The sequence below is a fragment of the Argopecten irradians genome, chromosome 5, assembly GCF_041381155.1.
Source record: "Argopecten irradians isolate NY chromosome 5, Ai_NY, whole genome shotgun sequence".
Classification (NCBI taxonomy): Eukaryota; Metazoa; Mollusca; class Bivalvia; order Pectinida; family Pectinidae; genus Argopecten; species Argopecten irradians.
In genome coordinates, this window is record NC_091138.1 from 47,393,358 (window position 1) to 47,411,444 (window position 18,087).

At 35.3% G+C, this 18,087-nt stretch overlaps 1 protein-coding gene across 1 annotated transcript in view; it reads right to left on the bottom strand.

The window, feature by feature from the left end:
- Positions 1-4,244: 4,244 nt before the first annotated feature.
- The window catches only part of LOC138324074 (protocadherin Fat 4-like), a 47,281-nt gene continuing 33,438 nt past the window's right edge, over positions 4,245-18,087 (bottom strand). Inside the window, exons 46-61 of the mRNA XM_069269092.1 lie at positions 17,082-17,256; positions 16,598-16,692; positions 15,922-16,059; positions 15,474-15,573; positions 14,373-14,630; positions 12,652-12,794; positions 12,316-12,475; positions 11,581-11,721; positions 10,989-11,125; positions 10,560-10,748; positions 10,118-10,206; positions 9,353-9,421; positions 8,513-8,581; positions 7,678-7,854; positions 7,109-7,249; positions 4,245-5,413 (exon numbers count right to left, since the gene is read on the bottom strand). Coding sequence (XP_069125193.1) covers positions 4,828-5,413; positions 7,109-7,249; positions 7,678-7,854; positions 8,513-8,581; positions 9,353-9,421; positions 10,118-10,206; positions 10,560-10,748; positions 10,989-11,125; positions 11,581-11,721; positions 12,316-12,475; positions 12,652-12,794; positions 14,373-14,630; positions 15,474-15,573; positions 15,922-16,059; positions 16,598-16,692; positions 17,082-17,256 — 2,667 coding nt within the window. The 3' untranslated portion in view covers positions 4,245-4,827. The remainder of the gene's footprint in view (positions 5,414-7,108; positions 7,250-7,677; positions 7,855-8,512; positions 8,582-9,352; positions 9,422-10,117; positions 10,207-10,559; positions 10,749-10,988; positions 11,126-11,580; positions 11,722-12,315; positions 12,476-12,651; positions 12,795-14,372; positions 14,631-15,473; positions 15,574-15,921; positions 16,060-16,597; positions 16,693-17,081; positions 17,257-18,087) is intronic.

Genomic DNA, 18,087 nt, shown 5'->3' on the forward strand with positions numbered 1-18,087 from the left:
TCTAAGGTGTCTGTTGAGATTAAGAGCTCAGAGTCTGATAGTGTCTTGGAGAAGTACTCTCCCTTCATTTCTGAAGGTTTTGTTTCACTTACTAGTGATATTACCAACTTGAAACCTGTGAAGATTTTGCGAGATACTGGGGCTTCTCATTCTTTGATATTAGATGGCGTAGTGCCTTTGTCTGAGGAGACCTCATCTGGTAGTAGTGTTTTGCTTCAAGGTGTAGAGTTAGGTTTTGTTAATGTGCCTCTCCATTGTGTTTATTTAAAGTCAGACTTGGTTACTGGGCCTGTCACCATTGGTGTTAGACGGAACTTCCGATAGAGGGCGTGTCGCTCATTTTAGGCAATGACTTGGCTGGAGAGAAAGTTAGGGTAGATCCCTTAGTGTCCAGTATTCCAGATAAAACAGATGATGCTGAGTCTATTCAACAGGAATTTCCTGGTATTTTCCCTTCTTGTGCTGTAACTCGTTCAATGAGTAAGAAGGTTTCTGATGTTGCAGTAGTTGAGGATCATTATAGTCCAGGGTTAGGTGACACTTTCTTGGCTCATGATATAGAGGATGTCGGGAGCAAGTGTGATCTTTTGAGCAATCCTGTAGACTTTGATAGTAATAGAGTTGTTCCTAACAAGGGTACTTCTTTGTCTGACATGATGAGTAAATCATCTTTGTCTAGAGAGGAGCTTATAGTAGAACAGGAGAAAGATCCTGAAATCTCCTTATTGTGTAATCGGGCTTTGAGTGAGGAAGAGGCTGAGAAAGTCCCGGTTTGTTACTTCCGTCAGTCAGGTGTGTTGATGCGCAAGTGGCCCCCCCTGATGTGTCTCCCGAGGAAGACTGGAAGGTTGTCAATCAAATAGTTGTCCCACCGAGGTATAGGCAAGATATTCTAAGTTTGTCTCATGACGTACCTATGGCAGGGCATCTAGGTGTGACCAAGACTTATAACAGGATCTTAGATCACTTCTTTTGGCCCAAGTTGAAACGGGATGTGGCTGATTTTTGTAGGTCTTGTCATACTTGTCAGGTGGTAGGGAAACCTAATCAGAAAATCCCTGTTGCACCTTTGCACCCCATTCCAGCATTTGAGGAACCATTTAGTAGAGTCATTATAGACTGTGTAGGTCCTCTACCCAAAACTAAGTCTGGGAATGAGTATCTTTTAACTATTATGTGTGCCTCCACACGTTTTCCTGAAGCCATTCCACTCAGAAATATTAAGGCCCCTAACATAGTCAAGGCTTTGGTTAAATTCTTTACATTGGTTGGTCTTCCAAAAGCTGTCCAATCGGACCAAGGTTCGAATTTCATGTCTGGTATTTTTCAACAAGTCATGTACCAGCTCCAGATCAAGCAGTATAAGTCTAGTGCTTATCATCCAGAGTCTCAGGGTGCGTTAGAACGTTTTCATCAGACATTGAAGAATATGATGAGATCTTATTGTTTTGAAAACAAAAGAGATTGGGACGAAGGTATACACATGTTGTTGTTTGGCGTTAGAGAATCTGTACAAGAATCTCTTGGCTTTAGTCCCTTTGAACTTGTGTTTGGACACACTGTACGTGGTCCTTTGAAAATTTTGAAAGACAAAATTTTGGACGAAGATTCTAAAGTGAATCTCTTAGATTATGTGTGTAACTTTAAGCAAAGGTTGACAAGGGCATGTGAACTGGCAAAAGAAAATTTAGCCGTTACTCAAACCAAAATGAAAACATGGTATGATAAAGATGCCCGTGCAAGAAGTTTTGATCCAGGTGACAAAATTTTGGCTCTATTACCAATACCGGGTCAGCCTTTGCAAGCTAGATATTTTGGACCTTATATTGTTGAGAAAAAGGTTGATGATGTTAACTACATTGTACAAACTCCAGGGAGGCGCAAGAAAACTCAATTATGTCATGTTAATATGCTTAAGAAATATGTAGATAGAGAAGAGAGCAAGACCTCTCAACCTATTGCTACTTTGGCCTCTGTACCATCACAAAGTGAAAGTACAGCTGATATTTGTAAATTAGACTTAGATGGTGGTGTACAAGATGTAGGTTTAGACTGTGGTGTTAAGTTACGGAATTCAGATGTGCTCGCGAACTTGGACAAGAAACTGTGTCATCTATCAGAAAAGGAACGCAATGAACTGAAAGATTTGATACTTGAGTTTAATCATTTGTTTCCGGATACACCAGGCAAAACAGATGCTATCTATCATGACGTGGATGTAGGCGATGCGCCACCTGTCAAGCAACATCCTTACCGTGTCAATCCTTTGAAAGAAGAACACTTAAAGAAAGAAATTCAATACATGTTGGACAATGATATTATTGAACCAAGCAAAAGTGAATGGAGCTCTCCATGTGTTCTGGTGCCAAAGCCAGACAAGACATACAGGTTCTGTACTGACTTCAGAAAAGTAAACTCTGTCAGTAAAACAGACTCTTATCCAATTCCAAGGATTGACTCGTGTATTGACAAAGTTGGCAAAGCCAAGTACGTAAGCAAGTTTGACCTGTTGAAAGGGTATTGGCAGGTGCCATTAACAGAAAGAGCTAAAGAAGTGTCGGCATTTGTAACCTCACAAGGTTTGTACCAGTATAAAGTTATGCCGTTTGGTATGAAGAATGCCCCGGCAACATTTCAACGTCTTCTTAACAGCGTGATATCAGACCTGGAAGGCTGTGATGGATACATCGATGACGTCATCAACTACCACGACACGTGGGAAGACCATCTACGCGGGATTCGTGAATTCTTCGAAAGACTCACTACCATGAAATTGACTGTAAACTTGTTGAAATGTGAATTTTGTCATGCAACTGTTGAATTTTTAGGCCATGTTGTAGGACAGGGGCAGGTTAAACCTGTTCAGGCCAAAGTAGAATCAATTATAGATTTTCCATCTCCTGGAAGCAAGAGAGAGCTGATGAGATTTCTTGGTATGGCTGGATACTACAGAAAATTTTGTCAAAATTTCTCTGTTATAGCAGCTCCACTTACTGCTTTGTTAAAGAAAAATGTCAAATTTGTTTGGTCAGACGAATGTAAGTCTGCATTTGAGAAATTGAAAGCCATACTATCAAACTCACCAGTTCTGACTGCTCCAGATTTTAATAAACAGTTTAAACTGTTTGTTGACGCCAGTGATGTAGGTGTTGGTGCTGTTTTGATGCAAGAAGGTACTGAACAAATTGACCATCCAATTTGTTATTTCTCGAAAAAGTTTGACAAACACCAGAGAAATTATTCCACCATTGAGAAAGAATGTTTAGCGTTGATTTTGGCCTTGAACCAATTTTGATGTGTATCTCTGCACTACAGTTGTGCCTGTGTTGGTCTTTACTGACCACAACCCTTTGACATTCATTGGGAAAATGAAAAACAAAAACCAAAGAATTCTCAGGTGGAGTTTGACTTTGCAAGAATACAATCTTGACATCAAACATATCAAAGGGAAAGACAATATTCTAGCAGATGCTTTATCAAGGATTTAAATATGACTTAATATTTGAAGAAAGTTTTCCTTTTCAAGAAAACTTTCTTTTCTTTAAGGAGGGGTGTGTTATGTATGACACTAAATACATGTAGTTATGAGATAAGGGAGATAACTCCTATAGCTTTTTTTATCAATACATCCTATGAAGGTCATATCATTGATTTAGGTTATAGAACTTTCTAGAATATAATCATGTATAAACAAATATGTTTGTAAACATGTTGATTTTAGGTAGAGATCTAGAATGATCTATTTCCAGAAAGTTATGTGTGTTTACTTGTTTACTGTTTTTGGTTAGATATTTCTAGAAGTAGAAGGTTCTCCAATATTCTTGAATTACGGTTTAGCTATATATACTCCAGCTGTCCAAGGCTAATCAGAACTGTAATGAGACCTGTAATAAGACATACCAAGAATTGTACAGCGCCATATAAGATTCTATTGGGAGAGCTATTGTGACTTTATCTGTGGATTATTACAACATTTTGTGTGGAGTTATTCATATTGCCTGGAACTTTACAAATCATCGGTGGACATTCAATTTCCTTGTGGATTCGTGATTATTGTTAATTTGAAACCTGGAAGGATCAAGGATTATACCAGGACATTCGCATACAGATAAGTAACACTTTAAATCATCGTACTAGTCTTGTACCACCACCAATTACTTTAGATATTGTAAACCATCTCTGTATAATATTGTATATATAATTAAATTGTGTTTTGAATTTAGCTGCTGGTTTCTCCTTTCTGTTATTCGTTAATGTAACAAGTTACAATACAAAAATAATGTGTTGTAATTGTTTTATGCCCTTTGTACATTTTTGAATGTTTAGATGAAAAACCTTCATGTAAAAATCACTTAACCATTACTATTAACACTGTAAAAAATAGAATTGTAGGTCACAATTTGGCTTCATTGTCGGAACGTACATATAGGTACTCGTTTCACTTCACTAAAGATGTAAATATAATGAATTTTGGCAGTACTGCCTAAAATAATGTTCAGCTCTTAATTGTACTAATAGATTGAAAGTGCTGTATTTCTGAAAATGTTGGTACATTTTGGTGATAAAAAACATATTAAACATATTTTAATTCTTGAGTATGAGAATTACGGCACATATAACTGAAAATGTTATTTTCTGTAAAGCGGGTCGTCTTATGTTTCCCGGTGTTGTCCTAAATACCGCGAAGTGTTGACTATCACTGCACCGGCGGTATACATAGATATATACAGAGAATCTTATATCTATCTAGTTTTGTAATTTTCTCTGAGGCCATTATATAGATATTCTGACACTATTATTTATATCCCTTAGACAACTGTTCTTTTTTCAAAAAGATGTCATCATTTCTTCTTCGATATTGTCATCTGCAACACTAGGGTCAATGTCTGCGTTGTCGACATTTGTCTCAGGGATCTCAACTGTAGATGAAACTTGTTCCGATATTTGAGCACTGGTCACGATTGGGTCTGATGATCTTATGGATTTGCTATCTGTTGAGTTTATGGACAATTTTTCTTCATAGTCAGTATCAATATTATCGTCACTTGTATCTCCTGTGTCCATATCAATCTGTAGCACCGTTATTTGATTTTTATCCAGACTTGCTTGTGACGGCTGTGACGGTAGCGCTAACGCATGCTCTGTAGATTTTGACGTTCCTTGATCAGGACGTCCAGGTCTTTCTGTCTGTCCTAACGATCCTGTCCCGCGGAAAACATCAGGACTAGGCGCCTCAATCTCGTCCGTGTTACTGGAATTTGATGAGGAGTCATTTTCCACGCCGCTGTCTGCACCATTTGTTACAGGAGGCTCAAGACAGAATGCATCGTTATCGAAGTTCATCGTCAGTTCCTGTGACTCGTAGAGTACAGTTCTCTTTTTGTTAGCAGCTAACCCTGAGGACACGCTACCACTAAAAATAGACATGGTATTTTATAATGCTTAATCAAGAAGGAATTAATGTCTACAGTACTTCGAGTCAAAAGACATATTCAAGTACATTTCATTACCATAGGTATTTAATATGTCAATGAAACAATAATTTTGATCTTTATCATTGCATTATGTCGAAAGTACATAACACATGTTTGCTTACATTTGAAAAATGTACACATACATAGTTTAAACTTACTTTCTCACAGGTGTTATCGAACTCGCGTACTTCTTATAAATGGAAGCAATCGTAATGTAAACTCATTTAAGGCAATCTATCGAAACATTATACTAATATTCCTACACCAAAATATATTCTTTTACTGATGTCGAAGAATTTAATTATTCAACTTATGTATAAATGTTTTATACAACTATAATACAAATATGTGTGTTAGGTCTATAAGCACAGGCAATCGTTAATTGGCAGGGAATTTAATTGCAATAGGACGGAAGACAAAGTGTATGAACTTTCTGAATAGCACATGTAATGCAGATCTGAATTAAAAAGGTGAAAGATTTGGTCGCTCGCAATCGAGTCATTTGTGTCTTTTTCTTAAGTGGTAACTTATATATATATAAAAAGATTACATTAAAAGTGACACAGTAATATATTTACACATAAATAATACAACAAAACATATTTAATCTAAATAAATAAATAAAACAGAAAACAACTAGATCTAAAGCATGATATTAAGGGGTGAACATATGAACAAAATCACAATTAAAGGAAATTACAACATATAATATTTATACAACACTGCATTTTTACCTAGTTCAGTAGTATGGTATACTGGAAAAATGAATTAAATTCATAAATAATGATCAGTATACACAACAAGAATGATATTTTCTAATGATAAGCAATGCCTGCACTAGAAAACATTTTGCAAGGAATGATATTTCCTACGTTTCCATAAATAATATATGATTTATGTTTTTTAAGGAGTTACGTACATGTATTCGATTTAGTAACATTATCAATACAAACCATGCACTGTATGTCATTTCAAGCTTTAAGGGATATTTTTTTCATGTAAGCCATTAACGCATTTATTTCCAAAGAGCTATAAATTATTTTGAATATTTACAACAAAATATCGCTTTGTGGTTTAAAATATCACTTTGATGCCAAAATGTTACTATGTTGTTTGAAGATGCTCCACCACACACGGATGGTATTTTTCTCTATAAATAATAGGAGCATGCGAATAAGTATTTTTTCCTTAGTTACGAAAGCTACTCATTTTTCACTATGAGCACCATTGAAAAGTTTAAGCTTCTCATTTTAATCAAAGATAAGAAATATTAAAAATAATTAATTGCATCCCGAAAAAAATCCACGGCATAAAAATCCACGGCATATGCCCTATATGGAATAAAGAACTAATTGTGCATGCATCGAAACCAAAATAAATTATTTCATATGCAATTCTGTCTTAGACACATATGAATACGATTATATACCAGTTATTGTTCAAGTGATGGATATCGGTTATGCTTTGTCGGCGGTGGAGCATCTTTATGTGTAACCTTGTTTGAGTGCTGCTTTGTCATTGGGAAATTAGGAAAAAAAATCTATTTCGTCATAGTTTTTTCTATGCGCATTGTACCTGAAATAAAAACGCAAAAAAATCATCATAGGAAACAGCTGAAAGAAGTATCATCTCACCTGTTGTCTAAATCGGCAAATGACGTCTCTATATTTGTTATATTCGGGTTGACGGTTCCATTGTCAATATGGCTTCCTCCGTTCGACCGGAAACTCTCGAGTTCCCACATTTTCATTTCCTCTTCTCTAGCTTTGTGGAACCTTCAAATGACAAAATGGTATATCAATGAGGGTAAAATAATGCAAACGAAAAGTAATAATGAAGTGACATATTATAAAAGGGATATGAAAAAAATGTGATATCATGAACCTTTTGGACCCGAGTTGGACTTAGTATGTTACACTATAAAGCCGTCGAGCTCTTCAAGAGGGGGGGGGGGGGGGGCTGTATGTTGCATAATGTTTCCAACGTCTTTATGTAAAATATTTACATACTGCATATTAGGCATTCTTATTTTTATAATCTCAAATGTTCACGTATAACAAAATTGTACCGTATGTGAGACGAATCATTATTTTTATTTTACTATAATTCACATTACAAGAATCGCATTGTTTAAAATATGAATGTCGTTACAATATTTCAACCACATAAATATGTACGACACCAGTATATGGGGAATACTCACTGCTTCCATAAGTGATTACCGATGAAGATGACCAGTATTCCCGTGACGAATATTAGTACTGCTATGACTAGCAATGCTATTTCTGGAGCTGTCATTATACTTTTAGAATGTACATAGCAACTTTCGCCAGTACAATGGAATAACTTATAGATGTCCGCAAACTTAGAACTTATCAAACTGAAAGACAGTAAAAGAAGGTTTCAATTGGTTAAATTTTTTTTTGTTTTTATTTAACTATTTACATTTTCATTACAGTTGTTTCGTAGATAACAACTGCGACCATCAATAACCGATATTTGATCATCGCTTAAAAAGTTTGGTTTCATTTGCTTGAACTGTTTAATGTAATGAAAATATTAAATTATTTTTTTAATGTGATACAGCTAATAGCAAATCGGTAGCACGACGTTAGCGAATAACATCACATACATTTACTTTACATAATCATTGTTTCGTGTATTATAACAAGTGTCCTAAAGAGTCGATTTTCACGATAATTATTCATAAACAAAGTGATTACTAAATACTGCAAAGGAACGTTCTTTAGCGTGCGATTTAATTCCACGAATCGTGTGATCCATGTAAATACTCAAAAGATTATCTCAGCAAATTAACATCTACAATGGAAATTGCAAAATGTAATAACCAGCAGAAAGAGTCGACTTACAGTATTATCTACCTCATAATAACACGTTTATAAACCGTACGGAAATTGCATTTTGAATCTGAAAGGTGCAATTCCATATAATGAAGAAAATCGTTTGTAAATATTATTGTGTGATACCTTTTTATTATAGTAGGTGTTATGAGAAAAGTAAATTTCAATTCGACTTACCTACTAAGTTCCTGCGTTGTCAATAGACGGCCAGTTGTCATGTTTCTAGCAATAATGCGCAGACCTGTCCTGTGAAAGAATATGCGAAGACGACAATGAAATTTTAGTCAATCAATGTAAATGGTTATCTTCAATGTAACACAACCAACAAAATGATTTCATCTTGACGTTTCGATCTCCAAACTTTTATTTGATGACTAGCTTACTGTGTTAGTTCTGAGATGGTAATTTGGTACGAGAAGGTAAACATAGCCTTTTACAGAAGCCATCTCGGCTTCTCTGAAAAACAATCAATCTCTCCAAGCGTGCATCGCGATACCCACATTCCACCTCTGTAAACGGCACAGGGAAATCAATATCCACGAAAAACGTATTTCGGACGCATACTAAACTCTTTGACACATATTGTAAATTTCCTTTGGTATCATTTTCCTGTAAACGACTGTCAGTTCTGACAAATCATAATTTGATCATTCAATATTAAACCAAACAATTATGAATTATTTTGCGAATACACTAGATTCAATATTCTGTGACCTGAGGTTGACAGATAGCCAGTCCGTGTACCGTTGACAGAGGTGAATGTGGGGTCAGCAATGAACTATGGGAGATATTAATAAACAGTAGAATTTAATGTAGAACGAACTGTCGATTCAGCAGCTAAACTCATTGACTTAGTGACTTGAGATAACAATGAGATTATTGAAACGTCACTAACAATAAATAACGCGGCGATTTATTTTCGCGATTTCTCTTTATTCGCGAAATCTTATCGCAGGCGAAAATCAGTTGGTTTACAGAAGTTCAACATTACGTAATTATGACGTCATTGGTACTTACTTGGAAGGATCTACGTGTGTATCGTATCCGTCTGTCGTCACATTAACTCCCAGCACCGAGCTCAAATTTCTAGACAGTGGAAGATTGATCTATTTAATTATCATCCTACTAAATATCAATAAGTTTAGGAAAGACTAAAAACCCGACAAAATATCTTTCTTTGGAGGTCCGTGGCAACTGCACCACATGGGTTTCGAACTAAGAACTCAAAGGTGAAAGAATTCTCATCCTGCTAAATGTTTAGTAGATTTGATAGAGGAAAACCGGAATACACGAATAAATCCATCAATTTTCGGAAGTCAGATTGTATACTGTACCACATGGGTTTCGAACAATAGAACTCAAAGGTGAAAGAATATATGGTTGGATGTTGAGGCATTGGTCTTTAATTCTCATCCAGAGCTAAATGTTTAGTAGTTTTTAATAGCATGGGGAAAACCGGAAATACCACGGATATCCACTTAATCCATCAATTTTCGGATTAGTACATTTGTAACTGTACCGCATGGGTAGCGTTTCGAACTAAGGACTCCCTCAGAGGTGATGAAGAAGAGAGAGGAAGTACATTTTATATAGGTTTCAAGTCAAGATTAACCTCATCCACTTAGTCACTGCGCCTCCGAAAATTTATTGTGAAATAATAAATTGTTCTGATTTAATATAATATAATTTGTATTACGGTATCAAAAAAGTTAGGATGTACATTTCGATACGAAATCATCAGCATAGCCATGTTAAAAAGAGCTAGAATATCAGTGAACTTACGCAATTAATTTCTTTTCCTGTTTCTCGAATTCCTGTGGTGACATCGGTATTACATATGTAAGTCTATTTGTATCCGGTATGGTTATTACCTTCAAACAAACATCAGTGTGCATTGAAGCATATACTGTATTTATTATTTTTATGTTACATATCAGGTTTTAAACAAACAAAAGCATGTACCATATAAACACCGGTTTATCCTCATTCTGTCCTGCTCGCTTTTGTGTATAAAAAATACATGACTCATTGTGTTTGTTCCGATTTTCACTCACACCATCCGGTATCAATTTCTTACACTTTGCGGCATTTTCACTACATATTTGCGACTGAATCCAGGTTTATATCAGATTAGTATTGTATACTTATAAACTTATGAAGTGTATGATGCAATAATCTTATATTAGAAATATCTGTAAATCCGTTGATAATGACACTGACTTACCGTTAGAGTTACATTGGCCGAGTAACCGTCTTGGTCGGTGGCCGACACTGTCAGATTGTAGGATGGTCGTTCTAGATGATTTTTCAAGAGTACCTTGGCTGCTTTGTCGCTCTCCCGCAGGATGAATGGCAGTTCATCACTATTTTCCAAGTGGTAAGTTACAATACTGTTTTCGTCTGGATCAATGGCCTGATAGACAATGAAATGATACAATGAAATAATTGAATTAAGATAATGTAAAATAAAGACCCTTGCAAAAATGATTAAGTGCGTTCGCAAACCTTTAATAACTTTTTGTGTTGGTGCGTCGTAAGTTTAATGTTATTGGTTTGTTTTGTGCCTGGAGAATATCTGTATGTAAAATAAATAAGATACAATGTAAAACAAATAGGATACAATAACATTATTTTTTAAGATTATTTTACCTACCTGTAACTCTGCCACTTTTGACGTTACTCTCAGACTAGATGGTACACGGTATAGGAGTTTCGTATCGGGTGGAAACTGGGGAGGGTTGTCGTTCATATCTCCGACTCTTACAATCACAGTCACCTGCCCCAAAGATTCTGAAAAAAATAATCAAACTTTTCTCTTCTTAGATCCATTGATAATAATCTAATCTGTGTTACCATTTACCTGAAATACTGCAGAGTGCTTTCAATTCCCGGGGTCAATATTCGCTGAGGCTAAAGTTCACGGTCCCCTTATTCCTCTACTTCTATTAACTATTGTTCGTAGGTAAGTCTATGAATTTTTGAGTATTTCGCTTGTGTTAATAAGTTGCTGATTTCGTTGACAAGTAAATATAGCGAAAATAACCCGCCCACGAAGTCTTATCATTATATGGTATACGCCCGCTTCAAATAAGCGTATCTTTAATGTTATTTGAGTCTTATCTATAATTAAATCCAATATACAACCGATTTCTCTTAATGCTTTTATCTTTTTATACAAATTATGTTTGTAATGACATATGTTTCCTTGCATCAAAAGTTATGGCGTCTGTTTAGTGATGTTTTACCTCCTGTGGAACGTTTCGACCTGTCGCTATTTCGAACTTTCTCTGCTGACACGACCAGAGTATACGTCTTGACCCTTTCTCTGTCCAGTTCCTTTGAGCAGTATATTTCTCCAGTGGTAGCATTCACAATAAAACCGTTGTCTGCAACGTATAAGACATGCATTTGTTAATGCAAGAGTTTGTATGCACTTTTCACATTCTATAACATACATGTGATGAAAAACAATAAAGATTTATTCATATTGTTATACGAATATGAAACATTGATGAGGTTGATAAATGGTTATATCGACATAAGAAAAGTATTGACATATGACGTGGTCGTAGACGATGTAACAATGCATTGACCGAAATAAAGATGCTATAATTGTTTTATTGATTTTTGGAGTTAAATCTTGAAATGAGCGTTGAATCTAAATGTACCTTCTGCGTCTTGGTGATACTTCTAATATGATAGGTTTTGAATAGGTTTAATTGAAAAGAAATGAAATTACCATAAATTTGTGCATTAATCACATTGATTATATACACCGGTACCTGTGCTTATAAATACATATGCATTGTAAATCCATTTTATACCTACGTACTAGTGTAATGAAGATGCAATCAAAAGTTTTGCAGCAAATCAGAAATGAAATATTTGCTATTTAAATGATTAAACTTATAACCTTTTGAATAAGCCGATCAATGATATTTTGTGAAACTATTGCCTTATAAACAGTTCGTCCGACGTACCTTTGGGTTGGACTGAGACTAGAGTGTAGTGTACAGGTATTCCTGTCAGTTCCTCTGTAGTATTAAGGTCTAGCAACACTCCTACATGGTTTTCCATGACATCAGCGGTATAGTTACTTTTACTAAAGCTTGCAGGCTCATTCCGCACGTGAATTACAACCTATGTTAAATAGTGTTAATTAAGAAAATTATTAAGGATTTTCTTTTTTTTATCTCACTTTCATTAAATCTTTGTGTATATATTCACTTTGAGCTGTTGCGATTGACCACTTCATGATCAGTAAACAATTATCAAAAGAATAAAAAAGGGAAATAACTCAAAAGCAAAATACTAACCACAGTTGTGTCTGTCAAATTAGCGTCTTCTGCCTCAACAGTCAGGACGTATGTAGACTGTTTAGGGACCATCGCCCTACAGAGGTATATAACACCGCTCACGTGATCTATACAGAACGTATTCTGCGCATCATCTATACCATCTAAAATCACAAATACATTGTTCCATGAAAAAAAAATTGATTTTAACAATTGGAAGTATACAGATGTAACGCAATAAGTTTTCATGTAACTGAATTGGACTGAGCCGACCATCGGGGACAAGTTAACTCAGTTTGTAGTACATCCGGCTAGTGATTGAGCCCCTGTCTGACCGTTACATTTCCCTCCACCCTGTTACAGAAATGGTGCACAACTAAATACTTTTTATGGTTATGATATAAGGGCCTTGCATGTCGCCGAGAGCGAAGAGATTAAAAAGAGAAGTAAATGTGGCGGGATTGGACTGGGTCGATCATTGGTGACCAGACAGCTCGAGTTCGGAGGTTTCGGGTTGGAGCCCCGGTTAGGCCCCTACATTTTTCTTCTTCTGTTACAGTTGTACTCTACACAAACTCATTTTCGGATGAGATCAAATCTCACATACTTAGAGGACGGTAGGAAATTGCGAAAGTCATTGAAGGTACATAGTAGAGTAGAAACATACGACTCTAAAATGCAAAATCAGTCACCGTGAAAATATATTAGACATGCATCAGTGCCAATAAGACGCGGTAAATTGAAGTCGGTTGACATTAAGTCAAGTCATGAAACCATATATTTTGAGTATAATTTTTGTAATAATGAAACAGTATACAGTTGCTTCATGCCATATCAGGCAATAGTCATTACTCTTTTCCTGAGGTGTTTGGACCAACCCGATGAATTATTTCCCGAGGCTGGAGGCCGAGGGAAACAGTTTAGAGGGTTGGTCCAAACACCGAGGGGAAAGAGTTTTGATTATTGACTGTTATGACATGAAACAACTATTTTTTTACCTGAACCGCAATATTAAAATTTTCAGATTCTCTTGAGAAGACATTTGTCGAAAGAACATTTGGGTCCGGAGCGCCGGTGTTTATGACGTCAACAAGTAATTATGAAGTCAACAATTAAGCGCATGCAAAAGATTGACCAGTCAATAGTTTCTGAAAAATTGTGTTTGTGACGGTATTCAAGCAAAATTCACCTAAAAACAGTCGAAATTACTTTATTTACACTTATATCGAGAGCCAGATAACAATATGTCTTGGCTGTCTTTCTCTTCGGGTGTTTGTTAAATAAATATCGCTATACAAATATCTAACGGTATATGCATCGTATATTTGAAGGACAAAGCAGAAATTGTTTAGCCTTATCCAGAGAAATGTCAGATAATTCTTCGGCATTTTCACATGCTAAGCAAAACCGTAAAAAGATCTTTATTCATTTTAAAGACCTATTCAGACATAAACCTAAATAATAAAAATCAGGACCCTTTACAAACACAATGCAAGTCTATAAATAATAAACAAATATAACCTACAGTACCAGACATTGTGTACGACCGACTCAGACATAAACATAGTAAAATATAATAAGTAGAAATACAATGTAGGTCTATAAACAATTAACAAATAAAACCAGTACTAGATATTGTGTACCACCGATTCGGGCAAAAACCTAGTAAAATAACATAAACAACATTGGAAAACGTTTATAAACACAATGTAATCTATAAACAATATAAACTTAATACCTACCAGGAATTGTGTATATTACATTGCCATCGCCTGCCGTCACATTCAATAGTACAGTATGAAGAGGTGTGAAGGATGACGTAGAGAGGTCATATACACGGCGTGGGAAGTGTGGGGGAGTATCTGGTACGTCACCAATGACGATGACCAATGATACGCTAGAGCTGAGTTCCGGAGATCCAAGATCATGGGCCTCTATAGTTATATTATATATGTTCTTGGTTTCAAAATCAGTGGTGCCCGTCTTCGAGATAGTTCCATCTGTAATTTGAAGAATAGATAAGTGTATATAACAGACTGTATTCCATCTTTTATGTTAGAGTTATCTCCCAAGCAAGACAATATCGATTGTGATGTCGTTATTATATGAGTATAATTCAAGTCGTCGTGAAAATTATATCGTCAAAATCAATACATGCCCGCAAAGGTTAGAAAACTCATTAATGTGCATAAAAAGGAATTTAAATATTCAAATATCGGTGACAATACTGAGAAAGCAATAATTTAGAATAATGTAAGTCTATACAACGCTTAGAATGTTACACATAAAGATGTGATATGCATTTCAAAATGTTGATGTTTTCTACTTTATCGATGAAACATGTTCAAACCAATACACGATAATATCATTTCAATACAGGGATTTCGAGATTCCAAAACGATGTGGGTGAAGTACAATTTGCCGTCGATTAGTCCCAACTCCCGGTGATTATGACGTCATCATTTGACGTGAGTTTCATGTTTTTCATAATCACCGGAATCTGGGACTAATCAACGGTAACTTATACTTTATTCCACGTCGTTTTAGAATCCAGTAACCCACATATTATATATTGTACTACCGTAGCCACATGATCATATCAAATTCGAAGGTGATCCTGGTTGTAAATAGGACGTTAAACTAAATACAACCACATCTAGGGTGAAAATGGTTTAAATAAGGGAAGTTCATTATTCTTGGAAACATAAGTAGTAACATGTTATTAGAACATGATCTGATATCTTCTTGATTACATTCGGGTTTCCTGGCCGAAAACTGAATACGATTTACAATATCATACAAATTTCCACATGATATAAGTATAACCGTATAGATTAAATTACCTATAGGGTTGATGTAGAACGGAATATTGCTGTCTTGAAAACTGTATACGACGGTACCGTTATATCCCTGATCTTCATCCGTAGCAGATACGTTACAAATCTGTAAGGAAATTGTAACAAGAGTTCAGTGATGGCTGGATTCGCATTGCTAATAGTAAATTTAAAAGACAATTTTTGGATGAAAAATGTAATACATAAAAAAAAAAAAATACAAATGTGATATGTTTAGCTAAGTGCCTCGGAATTTTTGTTTAAAATTATTATGAGACAAGGAACAAAAAGGAAGGTAGTATGTTACTTGATCACAGTGAAAACTATTTGTCTTAGACAGTTCATCATCGATCATTTACTGCTAAAATCAAATATAATATTTATTTATTAAGTTATCCGATTTACACTTATGCATAAATTTGCGTATGCTGTAAAATGCAATAATGTAATAATTCACCTGTTCGTAGGGCGCGTTCTCCAAGACAGAACATGTATAATTTGAGTGAAGGAACTTTGGCGAGTTGTCATTGATATCCTCAATTTTAACTCTCACGACTACTGTTGTGTTGAGAGCCGGTACACCTTGGTCCTCAGCCTAAAACATTACCATGTATGTATGTATATATGGTTATGTTTGAATGAAGGGAATTATTGAGACCAAAATGAAATGTTGAGAGAAAAATACACTGGAATGATGAGCAAATTGCTTCCATTAGCAATATATTTTCATACCTGAGTAAGAAATGAGCATAAAAATAAAAGCATTGCCATACTAAAATCTAGATAATTTTGAAGAAGTGTTTAATTTCCCAAGGACTTAAATATAAACCGGGTTTTTATATGTAATCTTAAATTGCATGTGAGACTTAATGACACGAATCGATAGAGATTTAGTAAGCTTGGTTGAACATTGATAAGTCTCATAAATAGTCCTGATCATAAGAAATTAACATAAATTCAAGATACTTGGACCTGTACGACACAACTTAGATTTTAAAAGAATTTCAGTGACCAAAATATTTTGCGAAAATTTATTAGCAATTAAATGAAACATACATATTACATGAATTAAGTTCATCATGTTGATTAAACGCATTTAAACCATAGATGTTGACACTTGGTTGTTAACGTACCTGTAATAATAAGGTGTATTCTGTGTTTTCTTCTCTATCGATGGTGCCGTTTACAACGAGAGCGCCAGTCGAGATATCAACATCAAATATTTCACCTGCATTGAAAAATGTTCCAAAGCGTTTTGAATATAACTAATCACACTATAACCCCCAATAACAATATAATTAGAGATTTTTTTTCTGCCAATTTTGTCATATTCAGCTTTAGCAGAAACATATACTGTAAATTAACTTCCTTTCGCGATTATCAAATTTCGCGATTTCCATTTAAAAAGAATTTCGCAAAGATAATTTCTCGCCTGGATAGCGAAATTCGAATTTTAAGTTAAATCGAAAAGAGAAATTGGTCTAAAGTAACTTTTAGCACAAAAATTACACTTAAAATTCTGCCACATTTTTGTCACAGACTGAAGAAATTTAAACTAAATGTCTATAGACTGAACATGGGTAATTTGTATACCTGTACAGGGGGTTGATTATGTACCTGTATAATTGACCAAGCTGTACTTTATCACGGCGTTCCGTCCGGTGTCCCTGTCTGTAGCCGATACATTTCCGAATGTAGACATGGTGTAGGTTCCTTCTGTTATGGTGTATTCGTATGATGGTTTGTTAAAATGAGGCGCGTTGTCATTCACGTCTATAACGCGGATATTTACCTGTAAACAGTGATGTGAGACTTAAAAAAATAACAAAAATAAAAAATAAACTGATATGCATGTGTATAGCGTAATGATAATAGATAATTTATGAACATTTATTTTTTAAATTTTCTTAAAAGTCCTATTACACCTTTATCTTCTAAGACTAATGGAGTACCTGAAATATAACTGCTTGCCACTACATTAAAGTTATAATATTGCTGCTAATTTCACTTTAACGATATGTAACTTAAACATTTGATATTTAAACATTGACATGTAACTTGATGATTTAGCTCCCTAAAAGCATACGTCGCCCTATAAGGGAGCCGAAATCTAGGTATCATATATCCCTGGTTTTGAATAAAGCGCCTTCAATCACCGCCGTGTTCAGTGACTTCGCGTTTTGTCGGATTCCGAATCATATCACGTGGCTGACGTTCGACACGACCTGCACGTGGTGAGCCAGGTAACTAGCGTAAGCGCACATGTGTTTACTTACGTTTTCCTTCTGGTTTATATGAGCAAATTATGCTGGTATATGTCCACAGATTAAGTATTTGAAACAACCAATTTACACATTGCCGTAAAATATTGTGTGTATCAAATATTGTAATGTACGAGCATTATTTTCTTTGTAGATAGAGTCTGCTGAGGTCGACCACATGTTTTGTTTATGAAAAATTGTTGACATTTTCTCTTGGTTTCACAACTATCGTTTTACTTCGAGATTGTCACGACGATGTTCGGAAGAGTTCGGAATGATTCGGCATCTTTCGAGCCCATTTTGCACGTGTAAACGTTAAAAAAAGGTTTTTAACTTTTATAATTAAAAATACTTCCAGTGCT